This window comes from Tursiops truncatus, chromosome 2, assembly GCF_011762595.2.
Source record: "Tursiops truncatus isolate mTurTru1 chromosome 2, mTurTru1.mat.Y, whole genome shotgun sequence".
Lineage (NCBI taxonomy): Eukaryota > Metazoa > Chordata > Mammalia > Artiodactyla > Delphinidae > Tursiops > Tursiops truncatus.
Window position 1 is genome coordinate 141,484,604 of NC_047035.1, and position 17,183 is coordinate 141,501,786.

A 17,183-nucleotide genomic window follows, 5' to 3' on the forward strand; every position below is an offset into this window, starting at 1 on the left:
ATAATGGTGAATAGGAGAATCGACTGTACATGGTTGCATTCTTTCTGGTTTAGCCCAGCCCCCCCGCCCCCACCCAATGACTAGTCTCCCCACGGCCGCCTGCTCCTCTGCCTCCTTCATACTGAACGTCCTCTGCTAACTTCCCGCAAGATTCCAGCTGTTTTACATGGACCGCCCTGGAGATCCTCCTCTTGGCCAGAGGAAGTCGCCGAGTTAAGGAAGGCAAGATAGGGGAGGTAGGCGTGCAGGGCCAGCTCCTCTCCGTAAAGCTCTAACACCACCTGTAATGTACCAAACACAGAACAGGCAGGAAAGCAACTTCAGAGATGAACAAATGGAGGCTTTAGAGAGAAGAGAGATATGGGCTCCAACCCTGACTTTGCAACTCACTGTGTACAAGTTATGTTATCCCCTGGGCCTCAGCTTTCCCATCAATGAAATGCGTATAATGTTACTGTCACCACGGGGCCCTTGTGAAGATAAGCTGCACATAAAGAGCTTGGCACGTGGCTGGCAGACACTAGGCACCCAAGGAAATGATGACTGTGGTAGGACTTAGCCGGGGGCATAGTGAGACTTTCAATCCCGGGCCCTTGGATTTATACCTCTGAGATTAGGCCAAGGCCAGGGACAAGCGTTCCACCTTACTTCACTTCCACAAGTCCACGAGGAAATTCACCCCAGTCCCGGTGCCTGACACCTCCACCCCAAATCCCAAGCCTGGGCACCCCATGGTTTGGGCAGCTGAGCAGCTCTGTTACCCAAGCTCGGCTCATAGGAAGTGGCACCAGGTACCCGCTTACGAGGCACCCCTACTGGTCGGTCGCTGGTGGTCCCTGGCAGCCAAGAGTCCGGGTGGTGAGTCCACCGGCCCCTGCACAGGATCTGCGCTGGGCGCCTCCGGAGGCAGAGGCGGCGCAGGCCAGGTGGGGCCACTGGTCTCCGACTTTGGTCACGCCTGGCCGGAGCTCCGGAGGCTCGCAGGCACGAGCCAGCGGTTCCGGGCAAGCCTCCGTGTGGCCGCTGGGCCTGACTTAGCAGAGTCGGCGCCGGGGCCCTGGCGGGGCGGGTGGAGGCTCGGGGAAATGCGGGGGTTGGGGGAAGGGGCGATGGCATCCCCGCTCCCAGCTCCGGCTGAGGCGGAGCGCCCCGGCTGGCTCGCGGCGCAGCGGCCGCCTTTCCCCTGCGCGCCTGCCGGCGGCGGCGGTGGCGGCGTCGGCAATCCCGGCTCTTGGCACCACGCCTGGCGGCCGGCCCTAGGCGAGGAGTGGCTTCCAGGAAGCGGGCGGCGGAGCGTTCCAGCCGAGTCTCGCCGTCGCCGCGGCCCCGCGCGCTCCAAGCGGCCCGGCCCGGCCCCTCACGCACTCTCTTCACGCCCCCGGCGTCCCCCGCACGGGCGGAAGGCGCGGGGCCGACGCGAGGGCGGGCGGGCGCCCGGGCGCGCCGTGCACTTGCCGGGCGGTGCAGGTGGCGGCGCGCGCCCTCCGCCTCTGGGCCCCCGCCAGCGCCTTGCTCCGCACGCCCGGAGGGGGCGGGAGAGGCGGGGCGGCCCCGTCCCAGCCCCATTTAACTTCTCGGCGGCGGCGGCGACTGCGGCGCCGCGGGCTGGAGGCCAGCGTCGGGGAAGGTCCCGGTCCCGGATTCCGCACGAGGTGTTGACTGGGCCGCTTCTGTCCGCCTCTCCTCCGCGTGCGCCGAGCCCGCGCGGCCCGGGCTGCACGTCCCAGACGCTTCTGCGGCGCCAGGTGGGTGCTAGGAGCTCGGCGCCCGGGGGTGGGAAGGCTCTCTCCGGGGGAGCAAGACGGGGCGGTGGCTTCTGAGCGGGGTTGCGGGGCTCCGAGCGGGAGGGTGCACTGCTGTGTTCCCGGGAGCTTCAGGACCGGGGCGCTCGGCAAGGCTCGGAGACCTCGGGCCGGGCAAACTCCCGTGGGGTCCCGGTGGTTTGGGGGAGAGGCATTCAGGGGCGCTTGACTGCGGGGAACTCCACCGGGTTGGGGGTTTTCAGATTTGGGACTTTCTAGGTAGAAAACGGGCTGACAGCACCTAGTGGTCTTGGGCGTCGGAAGGTCCGGCCGGTTGGCAAGTGGGATGCGAGCACCTAGAGCGCCAGGGGCTGAGTGATGCGCCCGCTGTGGCAAGTGGACGTGCGGGACTGGGACGCGGCGGCGGCGGGGGCCCGGGAACTGCGAGGCGGCGGGTAGTCGGGGGGAGTGCGCGCCGGGACGGCTGCTGTGAGCGAGCGAGCGAGCGAGCGAGCGAGCGAGGGGGCCGCACGGTCCCAGGGCCCCGCACTGGCCGCCTCCCTTCGGCCCAGAGTCGCCGCCTCAGGTCGGAAACAGCAGCACATTTGCGGATCGCATTAGGCCAGGCCCTTAATGCTTTCTCCAGATGGAGAGAAGCCACCGACCCGCCCCCGGACACCGGCTCCGCCAAGGCGCCCGCGAGGCGAAGCGAGAGGCGAGGGTGACCTCGGCTTTTCGGCTTTTCCAGGCTCGCCTCGTTCTGATTTCCCTGCAAACTGTCAGGAGAACTCTGAAGAAAGCCCCCGCTGCCCTCCTGGTCTCAGAGGGCCTCTGCTGGTTTGCCCTCATCTACTTTTAGGAGATTGTGCTACTATGGCCCTGAGGCTGTGCCCTCCGAACCTCCCTTAACTCAACTCTCAGGCCTCTCTCCGAACCTCCCTTAACTCAACTCTCAGGCCTCTCTCCGAACCTCCCTTAACTCAACTCTCAGGCCTCTCTCCGAACCTCCCTTAACTCAACTCTCAGGCCTCTCTGGCTGCAGGGCTGAGGCTCCGAGGATGAACGGTGTCCTCTGGTGGGGAAAGCCTTGAACCGTCAGAAGACCTGCATTCCAGTCCTAGAAAAGTCATCGTCTTGCTGTGTGACCTTAGGCAGTTCCCTTCCCCTCTCTGGGCTGGCTTAGTTGGGCTTAGACTCAGTTTTGCCTGAAGCAGCGGAAGCTGGCAGGTGCCCTAACCCTTGGCTCCATGCAGGCTTCCTGAGTGGGATGCCAGTAGCCACACCCTGCTTCTGACACATGGGCTGGGAAGTGGCTGGTGCAGAGATGGCTCAGCTTCTGGAGGGCTGGAGGTACGGGTTGCACACTGGAGGCTGGTCTAGCTGCCCTCCTGACTTTGATGTGGACTCCTCCTCAAGAGAGCCCCAGAGAGACTGTACCCTGTGATAGGTAGCTCCATCCTGGGCCAACACAAACCTTTCCAAGACACTCTGTGGGGCTCAGGGTTCGTCCCTTTGGTTGGTCTGTTAAGTCATGAGTGCTGCCACTGGGTCCAGAGCTGATTGGAAACCAAATCTTTCCTCCTTTTTAGGCTGCAAGTGAGCTCCCCAGGAGACCGGACTCCATGGCTTCCTGGAAGAGCCCCTGGTGGCTGCTGGTATGGAAGGTCTTCATGCACTCTGCCCTCCTGCAGGTAATAGGGAGGGGAAGGGGAATGGTAGGCATCCCCCTGTTCACTTAGGAGTTTCATTCTAGATCACCTAAGATGTGGTATGATTAATGTACATCTTATGCCAAAGAGAATCTAATTGTTTCTTACCTCCAGCAAATGGTATTTCTGGTTGGCTTAGCTGTAAGCATAATCCAATCCCTCGGGTCCTCTCCGAGTCCTGATACCACTGTGCCTTGATACCACTGTGGATGCTGTATATGAGTGATAACTTGGGGCTGTGATGGATCCTGTCTTTTTCAGTCTGGAACGGCTGTCTGCATGTGCACTGTAGAGACTTGGCTGCTATAGGCCAGGACACAATGATTGGGCAGAGGCCAGGTTGTGGCATTAGCTCAGCCACTAAATAAGTATTGTGTTTACGTCTATCAACACATATCACACTGTTTTGCAGTCCTCCCTCCCTCCCTCTCTCTCTCCCTTCCTCCCTCCCTCCCTCTCTCTCTCCCTTCCTCCCTCCCTCCCTCCCTCTCTCTCTCCCTTCCTCCCTCCCTCTCTCTCTCTTGCTTTCTTCAAATGCTCTTTTTAATAACTGTCACCCAGAGCCACGGGCCTATGGGTTGAGCCCCTGGGCAGGGCTGGTGGCCAGACCCTATCGGCTTCCAGTGGCACTACAGGGCTTTTCTAAAATGAAGCCTGGAGTGGGCTGGCAGCGGGTCCCAGCCCTGGAAGGTCCCGCCTACTCGGGCTGCGCATGGTCCCAGCTGCAGCATCTCTCGGGCGCCGGGTTACAACGGTTACAACGGTTACAACGTGGAATGCTTCCTGAAGGGCACTCGTGGTCAGGAGTGCGGCTGCTGCCTTGTCCAGGAACCAGCAGAATTTCCCAGCTCGGGGCTGGACCAGGGCTGCGGGGAGCGGGTTTTCCTGCTTGTCGTCCAAAACGCACTTCAGAATGTCTGCCTTGCCTACTGTAGTCGCCACAAAGACAACACTTGGAGCTGCCTTCAACACGGGAAGTGTGAGGCTTCTGGGGAGTCGCCGATGGGGGGCCACCAAATTCTCCCGCTCCTGCAAGGGGGGAGTGGCCGGGGAAGAGTGAGCAGGTGTGGCCATCGGGACCCACACCCAGAATCAGCAGGTCGAAAAGCAGAATGGAGTCTCCTCTTAAGGCCTGTCTCACCTCCTTGGCCGAGTCCTCGGCCACCTCCTCCACAGGCAGCGCGGGGTTAATGGTGATCACCTGGTTGGCGGGGCGGGGCAGTGTGGAGAGCAGGTGGGGCTGCTGGAGGCCATCAGTGCTCTCGCAGTGCTCCAAGCGCATGTCGGAGAAGCCCAGCCTCCAGCGCGCAAGGCCGGCAGGCCCGGTGCAGGCAGCGGCGGCGGGCAGCTCGTGGGCCCGCATCGATTCGAGGCTGCCGCCGGACAGACCGAGCGCCAATTGGCCTTGGCCCCGCGCCAGGCGCTGCGCCACCAGTTGTGCCAGTGACGGACCCAGCTCCTGCAGGCTGGAGAAGACCAAGAAGAGGCTGCCAATGTGCCTGCGCTGCAGTCTTTTCTTTAGCATCCTGTCTTTCCCACCAGCCCCAGGGGGACCCAGCTCAAGCATCGCATCCTCAGTTACCCACTGGACAGACTCAAACGAATGGAGCTAGCGTTGCCTGAGAGACAATAGGGAATGGCGGAGACTGTGGCAAAGTTGATGGTACATGCTCCATCTATTAAGAACAATCTCTACTCAACTGCAGCTGATCATTGCCAAGGGAGAATGCACACTCAGGATTGCTGGATCGTACTAGTTTGCAAGATAGCTGGTTATCCAGACTTCCTATGCTATCTCTCAGTTGTTAAAGCATTGAAAGCCAGACATATATATTTGTAGACTAGATTCAGCCAAGCAGTTTGTACCCCCAGATCTAAAGGTGCAGAGCACATCTTAGTGTTGTGTCCTGAGGTACATGCTGCCGGCCCATACCGTACCTTGTGTGAATTAGAACATGCTGCCAGCCCATACCGTACCTTGTGTGAATTAGAACATGCTGGTCCATACGGTATCTTGTGTGAATTAAAGCAAGGCAACCCCTCCTTGCACATGTAACTTCTCATTACATGGCTTGGTGGCCTCTGTACTCCCAGGGCTGGCAAAGGGCCTGGCACGTAATAAGGGCTCTAACGTCTATTAGATGAGCATATACACACATATAAAGAGATCCACCCTGGGATAGATTAATCAGACTTCTCTGCTTCTCATTTCACTCCTGTACTTAGTGTTTCTAAGGCCTCTTTCAGCTCCAGTGTCCCATGATTTCGGGGGCTCATGCAGAGCTGGTTAGTGAGGTACATCTTCTCCCCCATTATTCATTTTATTGGTGCTACCCCATATTCGCATTTCAATAGATAGCTTTTATTAGAACACATGGTAATATTTTCAGGGTAACTTTAGGATTTCTGTGGTCAGCGAGGTATAGTGTTGGGGCAAAAGGATGGAGACTTGCTTTTCCATCCCATCAGCAGATCTGAAACAGGCTGTGAGAGCCCCAGAGATTTGTTCCTGGTCAAATGAGGCTGAGTCTTCAAGGCACCGAGTTTCATTTTGCCTTCTTCCACCCTATAAAATTTAAATGTGTTTTGAGGCAGTCTGTTGACCTTTGGCCAAGGGCAGTGTTTGCCCAGCTTGAGTCACGCACTGACCGCTTTTGCATTTTTCCATATCTTTGTGCCGCTGCAGTGTTGTTTCCATGTACTGGGGCAGTGTGCACAGAAGGCTGTAAGCGGAGATTTCAGGCCAGCGGTCTTCATCATCCACAGCGTCAGCTGTTGGAATCCCAGCTCCACCACTTCAAGGCCTGTTATACAAACGTCTCTGCGTCTCAGTGTCCACATTTGTAGAGAGGGGGTGTCTACCTCATAGAATTTTCTGGAGGAGTTAATCCATTGTGAAGAGGAAAAAAGTAACAAGCAAAATGAAAACTGTCTGGCATGTAGTAAGTGTACTAAGTCAGTGCTGTTGCTGTATTAACCCTTTGAAACAAGCGAGATGCCTGTGATTTCTGCTGAGGATGTGGCTGGTCCCATCACGGGGCCTGGAGAATGTTCTAGGCAAGGCTAAGTCAGTTTGGGGTGCCCAAGGGTTGGACACTTGGTTATCTCCCTAGGGTCAGCCTGAGTTTGAGTCAAAGCTGCTCCTCTGAGGTATCTTGGGATTTGGGTGTCTGGGGGGCCCTTGGGGGTCTTCTTTGGTCTCTCCCCTTCCTTATAAGTGCTGCCACCAGGAGGCTGGTGGAGAGTTAATAGCCGTGTGAGGCTGAGCTGCAAGGAGCAAGGAATGTGCCAACTCATTTAATAAAAACTAGATTTTCTTTATTAAATCAGCTAAAACTGAAACCTTTATATTCACTGGCCACAAATAATTGTGATAGATTGCAGAGCAAGCCATGAGGTCAGCAGTCTTGTGTTTCTCTAACTCGTTCTTGACTGTTTCTGGAGGAGCTCACCGTTTCCCTCACTCAGGCAGCTGGAAAGGCCTCCCATCTTCCGGTTACACCCTGGCCCTGGGAGCTTCCTGTTGCTCTGGGCCTGCTCCTTAGGGACCCTGATCTTCCCTGAGAAGACAGGTGCTGCTGTTCCAGCTCTCTCTTCCAGCCTTCTTCATTGAGAAGTCTCAACTCAGGGGGATAGAAATATGGAGCAAATCATGGGCTCCAGCCCTGCTTTGCCAAATCCATTCCATTTCCATGCCTCGTGCAATCTTGGGCAGATTCCCTTTCATTTATTAAAAGTCCAGTCCAATTTAAAATTTTGATTCCCTGCTTGATTTAAATCTTATCTCCCTTCTGTCTAGTCTAGCCTTGACACGTGGCTCCAGGTACCTGAAGTGGGGTCGTACTGTGGTCCATTCTCTTCTCACCTCAACCGGTGGTAAGGACTGGTGTGGGGTTCTTTCTTCCTTTTAGTTATTCTCGGTCCAGCTGGGGTTGGGAGCAAGGAGAGGGGATGGGGAGAAGGTCAAACAGCTCTTGACTTAACTGGATGCCTCTCTCTGGTAGTTGTCACCGTCTCTAGCTCTCATGGACTCTCTGCCCTCTGGGTAGCACATGTAAATTCTTCTAGCTCTCCTGGACTCTCTGCCCTCTGGGTAGCACATGTAAATTCTTCAGAGCGCTCTGCAGGACCTGCCTTTCCTGAAGCAGGAGGTCCAGCTCCGGCTTGCCTCGTGCTGCTGGGATCTTCTTGCCTCCAGGCAACCCTGTTGGGTGGGGTGCTGGCAGGATGGCTTAAACCCGGTTCCTTTGGTGTTGTCCACTTAATCCACAGGAAGTGCTCACATCCTTGCTGTGCAGTTGGTGGGGGTGTGGGATGCTCCAGTGCTGGCTCCTCTCTCTGTCCTGCCAACTCCCTTCAGTTCTCTGGTCCTTGCTCTGCTAGGACAGATCAGTGGATCCAGTCTAAGCTCATACCCACCTGGAGAGAGGATCGCCAGTCTCTCCTTGCAGGCATCCCCAGTCTCAATGAGTGATTCTTTTATTTCTTCAATACATCTCAGTCCTCCTTCTTAGAGGGGAAGGAGTGAGGTGGTAGCTGGTATCCCTTCTTAGGGAGCTCTCAGGGAGAGGTCACCTTATGTTGGTAGCCCTCTTGAGAATGTGTGTACTTAGCTCCTCCTTATCACGAGCTTTGCCCCCTAAATTCCAGTGTTTCGGCATTGGGAAGGGTCAGCATCTTGATACTAAAATTAGACATGTTGGTTCTAGTCCTAGGGCCATGCTGGTCTTGGTGGTAGTTCTGGTCTCTGATTCCAGTGGTTCCGGTCTGATGTTTTAAGTATTGTTACGTTAGGTGGTTCTGGTCTCAGAGGTTCTCTCTGGCATTGTTTTTGGTCTTGTCGCTGTTTCTGATCTTAATCATTATGGTTTTCATCAGTCCTGGGGTTGGGAGTGGTTCTGGTCTCAGTGATTCCGGATATCTTGGTGGTTCTGGTCTTGGTGGTGGTTTTGTCTCCGTGGCTGTTACCACGGTGGAAGCTCCAGTATTAGTAGGTTCATGTCTTGGTGTTGGCTGTGGTTTTGGTGGCATTGGTGGCAGTTCTCCCGCTGTGACACCACCAACATTAATCCTAACGTTCGCTTTCACTCCATCTCCTTTAAATCAGAAGTCAGAATCCACACTTGGGTGTTCGTTGTGAGTTACAGAAATCCCCTGGCTCCTCCAAATCACTCTTCTGACCCAGGAGAAGGAGGTGGCACATTCAGTCTGAGACGGTGACCTGTGTCAGTTCCCTCGTGACTGAATCGGGTCCTCCATGAGCCTTGGTTAGAGATCCATAGACACTTGGATTCACCCTTTACAGTAGCTTCTTATGATATCAGTTAATTTGTGGTAGGACCTTTTGTTTTTTCATCCTTTTCATCTGTTTCTCTCTTTGTTCTCATATGCGTGATCACCATACCTTCTGATCATCCTTCCACAGAACTCTCCAGGCGAGTTCTGTGACACTTTTCCCGCTGTCCCCTATGCAGGGAAGACGTTTAAGAGAATAACAATCAATTGATTGAGCTCATTGTCATCACTTGACACTCTGTGTCTAGAGGCCCTGACCGCTAGCAGATAAATTATGCAAATAAAACATTTAAATTGTAGAAAAATTGGGAGCTTCCCTGGTGGCGCAGATAAAAAAAAGTCTATTATTTTACATCAACTGTTAAATGTAAACATTGAAAATAAAAGACAATTTTGATAGCTTAGTTTTGGCCTTCCTCCCTTCCTTCCTCCCTCCCTCTCTCTCTCTTTTTCTTTCTTTCTCGCTCTCTCCCTCCTTTCCTTCCTTCCTTCTTTCCTTTCTTTCTTCCTTTCTTCCTTCCTTCCCTTCTTTCTTCTCGGTAACCTCACTAAAATGGAAGACACCCAGTATCTCTGAGAGGTTTCTGTCAGCCTCTTCCATGAGCTGCAGATCAGTATATCTGTGAGCTGCTGCTTACCTCCACCAGGATATTCCTTGCGGACCTCAGACACAATATTTCCTAAATGGAAATCCTCACCACCCACCCAGCTCTGTCTCAGTGCCTGGATTCTCCATCTTCTAGTCATTTGACCCAGAATCCTGGGGCCACTCTAGATGCCTTCTTCTCTGATGCCCCTGCCCTGTACCCATCCGGCCACTAACTTCCATTTGTTCCATCTCAGAAATATCTCTTAGGGACTTCCCTGGTGGTCTAGTGGTTAAGACTTCACCTTCCAGTGCAGGGGATGCGGGTTCGATCCCTGGTCAGGGAGCTAAGATCCCACATGCCTTGCGGTCAAAAAACCAAAACATAAAACAGAAGAAAATTGTAATAAATTCAATAAAGACTTTAAAAAAAGAAGGAAAGAAATGTCTCTTTAATCTGTTTTGTCCTCTTTGTTTCCACTGACACTGTATGTTTGAAGAGTAGGGTATTTGACAGCATGAGGTATGAAATAAGGATGAACAAAGATAGTTTGTGGCTACACTGGGGAGGACCTTGCCGAGCACACTAAATAAATTAACGATGAAGAGGACTTGATTCAGTGGGCAGCATGGAGTCCTGTGGGCGTTGACCAGGAGGTGATGGGAGACACCAGTAAGACTCCATTGGACCCCTGGGAACACACTTGAGTGAAAGATACTTGGGATGCCGCTGGCACCAGTGCAGGTTGGGACTGATGAGAACTTCAGCTCAGTTCGCAAGAGAGCATGGGGCCGTGGGGAGGGGGGAGTAGTCCTCAGCAAGAGCATGTGATTATGGGCACCATTTTAGAACCTGAAGGGATAGAACTTGACAAGTGATTAGGTGGGACTGAGAGAGAAAGAGGGAAGAATTGAAGATTCCTTTAGGTTCTGAGCTAGTTTTAGGGACACACGAAGGTGAAAATTCACCCTGATCTTGTGAAATTGTCAGTTATGTTTGAGAGCGTAGCCTCAGGGGAAGCTGTGGATTGCAAAATGTGAGGGACTGAATAAGCCTCTTTAATAAGTGGTGCTGGGAAAACTGGGCAGTTACATGTAAAAGAATGAAATCAGAACACTCCCTAACACCATACACAAAAATACACTCAAAATGGATTAGAGACTTAAATGTAAGGCCAGACATGATAAAACTCTTAGAGGAAAACAGGCAGAACACTCTGTGACATAAATCACAGCAAGATCACCTCCTAAAGAAACAGAAATAAAACCAAAAATAAACAAATTGGACCTAGTGAAACTTAAAAGCTTTTGCACAGCAAAGGAAACCATAAACAAGGCGAGAAGACAACCCTCAGAATGGGAGAAAATATTTACAAACGAAGCAACTGACAAAGGATTAATCTCCAAAATATACAAGTAGCTCATGCAGCTGAGTATCAAAAATACAACCCAATCCAAAAATGAGCAGAAGATGTAAATAGACATTTCTCCAAAGAAGATATACAGATGGCAAACAAACACATGAAAGGATGCTCAACATCACTAATCATTAGAAAAATGCAAATCAGAACCACAGTGAGATATCACCTCACACCAGTCAGAATGGCCATCATCACAAAATCTACAAACAATGCTGGAGAGGGTGTGGAGAAAAGGGAACCCTCTTGCACTGTTGGTGGGAATGTAAATTGATACAGCCACTGTGGAGAACAGTATGGAGGTTACTTAAAATATTAAAAATAGAACTACCATACAACCCAGCAATCCCACTACTGGGCATATACCCTGAGAAAACCATAATTCAGAAAGAGTCATGTACCAACATGTTCACTGCAGCTCTATTTACAATAACCAGGAGATGGAAGCAACCTAAATGTCCATCATCGGATGAATGGGTAAAGATGTGGCACCTATATACAATGGAATATTACTCAGCCATAAAAAGAAACAAAATTGAGTTATTTGTAGTGAGGTGGATGGACCTAGGGTGTGTCAAACAGAGTGAAGTAAGTCAGAAAGAGAAAAACAGGTACCGTATGCTAACATATATATGGAATCTAAAAAAAAAAAAAATGGTTCTGAAGAACCTAAGGGCAGGACAGGAATAAAGACGCAGATGTAGAAAATGGACTGGAGGACACAGGGAGGGGAAAGGGTAAGCTGGGACGACGTGAGAGAGTAGCATTGACATATATGCACTACCAAATGTAAAGTAGATAGCTAGTGGGAAGAAGCTGCATAGCACAGGGAGATCAGCTCAGTGCTTTGTGACCACCTAGAGGGGTGGGATAGGGAGGGTGGGAGGGAGACGCAAGAGGGAGGGGATATGGGGATGTATTTATATGTATAGCTGATTCACTTTGTTAAACAGCAGAAACTAACACACCATTGTAAAGCAATTATACTCCAATAAAGATGTTAAAAAAAAAGGAAATATGTAATACTCTTTGAGAAGGAAACAGGATCATTAGGAAGCTTCTTCTGAGCAAAGTGAACACTTCAGTATATATGCACTGCCAAGGGAGGCAGCAAGGAGAAAGGGAGGGATTAAAGATCCAGGAGGAAAAAACCAATTGTATGCAGTTATTTCATAACAGAGAAAAAAAAAAGTAGGCAGTGTTTCCCCTCTGCATTGCTAATGGATCCTAAAGCAGCAGAGCTAACATCTTTTGGAAACCACATTTCAAGGTTTATGATTGTGATTGCTCTCAGTTTATTTTTACAAAGATGCTAATTTCCATAAGTAGCATGGAAGCATAAAGCAATTTCCTCTCCCAAGTATTTTATGCAATTACTTTCTGGAATTTGTCAGCACTGAACAGCTCCAGCTAATGTATGCTATAAATTATTGTGGTCAAATGCTCAGAAATTCATCTGTTCTCCAAGCCTTCATTTACAAATATAATAACATGTTATTTTGAAAAAAAATTTTTAAAAGGAAGAATTACTCTATTTTATTAATAAAAACTCATTTATAGTATTAAAGGTCTCTTTAAATTCTCTTCACTTTCTCTTTTGAAATTTTCATTTTCCCCCTGATTTAAAAACATAAACATATTCATTATAAAAAAATGTGGAAAACACAGGAAAGGACAAAGATGAAAAAAAACCACCTTTCATTCTAACAGTTGTTAGGATTTTGTTGCATACATTTCCAATATTCTTCTTAGAATATTAACATATATATGTATCTTTTAAAAAGTGGTCACACTGTATTTTGATTATAGCTTTGTAAAGATTTAACAACATGAGGAATATTTCTACATGTCATTAAATATTTTTATTTTAATATTTAATGTCTTCATAGTATTGCATCATTTGGTGTGCTATATTTTATTAACTAATTCTTTTACTGCTGAACATTTAAATTCATCAGTTTTTTGCTGTTGCAAATAATGCTGCTATGAAAATATGTTTGCAGATCCATCTTTGCTCGCATTTATTATTATTTCCTTTGAAAACATTTCTAGGAAGATATTTATTGAAGCATAATCTTGGGGTCAAAAGCTATGTGCAGTTTTAAGACCTTTGATTGATACTATCAAGTTGCCTTTCAGAAAGCGTCTATCAATGTGTACTCTGCAATAGTTGGCAATATAGGATTTAAGGAAATCTTAGTAGTGAGAGATTCTTAAAAATACTTTTGGGCCATTTGTATTACTGCTTTTGTGTATGGTCTCCTTGAGACATTAGGAATAGAATAAAAGATTTTATCTTCATATTTTTCTACTGAGGATTTCTCATTAATTTGTATATGGCTTTTTATATGTAAAGAATATGAGTCCTTTGTCTTTAATATGCTGCAAATAATTTCCCCATTTTGTCATTAATATTTTAATTTTATTTATGTTTTTGATAAATTGACATTTAAAATTTTCAAGTCGCCTAGTCTAGGAGTCTCAATTTAAGAATTCTTTGCCTTTGCATCATGCTTAGAAATAAACTCCTACTGAGAGAAAATAGGTGTAATCTATGTTTTCTTCTAGTCTTATATTTCTTTTTAAACATTAAAATTTCTGTCAGTTGCTTCCTGGGCTAATATCATACTTTTAAAGTTCTTATAGCTTTGTAATGTGTTTAGTAACTACTAAGGCATGACTTTTCTCTTCAGTATTATAGTTTTGACCAGTCCAGAAGGTCTTTAAAGTTATTTGGGCAAGTTCCAAGAACAAAAACCCTGTTGTTTTCAATGGCAATGGCATAATGGAGGTGTAACAAGTTCCTTCCCTCAAAACTATATAAAACAAACAAACAGCAACAAAAAGAACGAAGTTTATCTCCATTAAAACAAGGAGATGGTACCTGTTTGTAAACACGAACTCTGAAGTACTGTTTTCTGAGTACTGTGAAGTCTAGACCTGAGTGAGAGAGGACCCTGCAGGCTGACATGTGTCTCCTTGAGTTCTGAGCAGGACAGAGGTTTCCCTAATGAGGACTGTCACAAATTGTGACTATCTAGTAAACTTTTGGTAAGAAGAGTGAAATTGAGGGCCTTGATGGGACACAAAAATAAGCGGGTATTGTCCCCAAAGAGGCCTGGTTTGACACCAGAAATGGCAAGGGACGTAGAGTTGAAGGGGAGAATTGCTGACACAGAATTTTTATCATCTAGTTGTACAACATAAACTCCTACAGGGAGAGACCACGGAAGGTGGAGTGGGATAACGTAGGGAGGAAGAAAACAGCACTTTTCTGACCAAAATGCTGTGGAGTAAGGGGGTTTCTCGAGAACTTCCCTGACTGTTGGATGTTGAAAATAAAAGGAAGGTGTAGCTCTAGAGAAAAGGAAAGCACGTCTTTAGTAAGAGAAAGAGCCCGACAACAGTGCAGAATCGAAGCTGTGGACTAGTCTAGTTCACCCCCTGTCTCATACCTCATGTCATCCTCCTGCCGTTTTTCAGCAAACAGCCGATCCCATTACAAACAACAGAAATAGAGCGCGTGCAATGCAATAAGCAACTGGGGACATACTAGACAGAGTGGGTCTCCTATAAGAGTGAAGTAGAAAACAAACATACACGTGATTATAGAAAAATGGTAACAAAGGAGATCTAACATACGTTAATATTTCTTAAAAAGAACAGGAAAAATTTCAAAAATATAATCAAAGAAAGCTTTTCCCAGTCTTTTTCTTAAGGTCTTTGTCAATATTGATTCAGTATTTTTTGTCATTGAGAATTACTGAAGAGAACTCTGGCCAATCTGATTTTTAACCCTTGTATGTGCCTCACTTTGTCTGCCATGATGCATACATGATTTCTTCCTTATTTCAAAGTCCATATTTTCATCTGGACATAATGTAAATAATTTTTAATCTTCATAAGCATGTGTGCATGTGTTTCAGGAAAGGTTTTTTAATGTGGTCCTCAAATCTGTAATGTTTTTACAATTTTTGCCATTTTTTTCCTAAGCTTACTTTTTCTGTTGTCTTAAAATATTTTCTTTAAATTCTTGTATTTCTTCCTGAACTTTTTAAAAGCAAGATCAGGTTGTTTATAATTTATTTGTGATTTTTTTTGGAGTAATTTATCTAGAGATACGTGTTCATTGATTGCATTTTGCTTGTATTTGTTACTATTTTTAAAAATTTGTATGCATTGATCTTGTGGGGGTTCTGTTCTGATAGGGATCCTCTTTTTTTTTTTTGGCGGTACGCGGCCTCTCACTGTTGTGGCCTCTCCCGTTGCGGAGCACAGGCTCCGGACGCGCAGGCTCAGCGGCCATGGCTCACAGGCCTAGCTGCTCTGCGGCATGTGGGATCTTCCCGGACCGGGGCACGAACCTGTGTCCCCTGCATTGGCAGGCGGACTCTCAACCACTGCGCCACCAGGGAAGCCCAGGGATCCTCTTTTTAATGGGGCTCTGCTCCATGGGTCTCTCATCCTTCTTCGTAGATGAGCAGGCTGAGAAGAACATGTTCTTCTCATGGTGATAAAAGAGACACATGAGAGCAAGTCCAAAGGCATAAGGGTCTTTCTTATGCAGTCTGCTTGTGTCATTTCTGTAAAACCCCACTGGCTGAAGCAACTCACATAGCTGAAGACACAGTCAGAGGTAGGGACAGAGCAGGTTGTATGGCCAAGTCCAAAATTATTGGGGTAGGCTGGATAAAGAAGATGTGGTACATATATACAATGGAATATTACTCAGCCATAAAAAGGAATGAAATAGTGCCATTTGCGGAGATGTGGATAGACCTTAGAGAGTGTCATACAGAGTGAAGTAAGTCAGAAAGAGAAAGACAAATAAATAATATCACTTGTATGTGGAATCTAAAAAAATGGTACAGATGAACTTAGTTGCAAAGCAGAAATAGAGACACAGATGTAGAGAACAAACTTATGGATACCAAAGTGGGAAGGGGGTGGGATGAATTGCGAGATTGGGGTTGACACATATATGCTGCTACATGTAAAATAGGTAACTAATGAGAACCTACTGTATAGCACAGGGAACTCTACTCAGTGCTCTGTGGTGACCTAAATGGGAAGGAAATCCAAAAAAGAGGAGATATGTATATACGTATAACTGATTGATTTTGCTATACAGCGGAAAGTAACACAACATTGTAAAGCAACTATATTCCAATAAAAATTAATTAAAATATTAAAAAAATAAAACTGACTAAATTATAAGCCTCCCCCCAAAGAACCCTCACAAAATTATTGGGGTGGGCAAGTCTGCTCCTCCCCTAGAGATATATGTATGTGTGGGGTGAGGGGTGACTGTTTTTGAATAATTAATCAACTCTCATCTGGCAAAGCCAGGTTTTTCATTGAGGCAGCATAGCTCCAGAGAGCATAGTTGAGTTGCTACACTCACACCACCATCACACACTAACATTACTGATTTGGGAAGAGTCGGCGCTAATGAGGAATTGTAGCCAAGTCTCACCTCGTGACGTGAAGCCAGCTTTACTTCATGAGATCGGTGTTCCTCTTGGATAGGGAGGCTATGATACCTGCCTTCCCATCTTACTCATAACTTTAACTCTAGCCTTCAATCTTAGTCTGTTGCAAGTAGAAGTCCAGAAATTGATTCCTCTCAATCCCCTAGTTCAGTGTTACTTCAGCTTTTTGACTGAAAAAAACCCACAGGAGGAAGTGCATTTTACATCATGACTCAATGCACGTACATATCTATGCATTCATATTTTTGGAACAAAAGTTTCAAGAAACAATGCTGATTCTTTCCATGAGTGGTTCACTGTGATACCTGTTTTTATATCCACTCCATTCCAGTTGATTCTATGACAAAATGACTGGTTAAGACCCAATTAATTTCATCACCTACTCATGGGCTATATTTCCAGTTTGAAAAAAAACACTGCCCTAGTTAATAGACCCCATTCTCCATCGACTTTTGTGTGTGTTGATTTTCCTCCTCTGATATTTGGCTGGAGGGAGGGGGTTGATAAATGAGGCTCCTAGTACAGCTTCCGAATTCTGATTGGCCATCACCTAGTGTAGCTCTGCTTTCCTGGGGCGCTATGTTCCCCCACGCAACCAACTACTGTCAATAGTGTCCATTTAAAGCTACAATTTCCAATATGCTTGGTTACTAGCGTTCTTCAGAGCTATCTAGATTATCATATTCTTTTACTTGTATGACCTGCTAACATGATGAATCATATTAATAGGTTTCCTAATATTGAATCATCCTTGTGCTCCCGGCATTAACTGTGCTTGGCCATGATATACTGTCTTTTAAATATTCAGCTGGATTTGGCTTGCAAATATTTTGTTGAAAAGTACTACATCTGTATTCGTAAGTAATGTTGGTTGGTACTATATTTTCCAGGTTTTTAATATAAAAATTTTTGTTAACTTTATAAAATGGATTGAAACATTT

The 17,183-nt window shown here is 47.7% G+C and overlaps 1 protein-coding gene and 1 pseudogene across 1 annotated transcript in view; one reads left to right on the plus strand and one right to left on the minus strand.

The window, feature by feature from the left end:
* The first annotated feature begins 710 nt into the window (after positions 1 to 710).
* The window catches only part of ADAMTSL3 (ADAMTS like 3), a 368,604-nt gene continuing 352,131 nt past the window's right edge, over positions 711 to 17,183 (plus strand). Inside the window, 2 exon segments of the mRNA XM_033852218.2 lie at positions 711 to 1,745; positions 3,332 to 3,433. Coding sequence (XP_033708109.2) covers positions 732 to 1,745; positions 3,332 to 3,433 — 1,116 coding nt within the window. The 5' untranslated portion in view covers positions 711 to 731.
* LOC101335893 (6-phosphogluconolactonase pseudogene) lies at positions 4,216 to 4,980 on the minus strand (annotated as a pseudogene).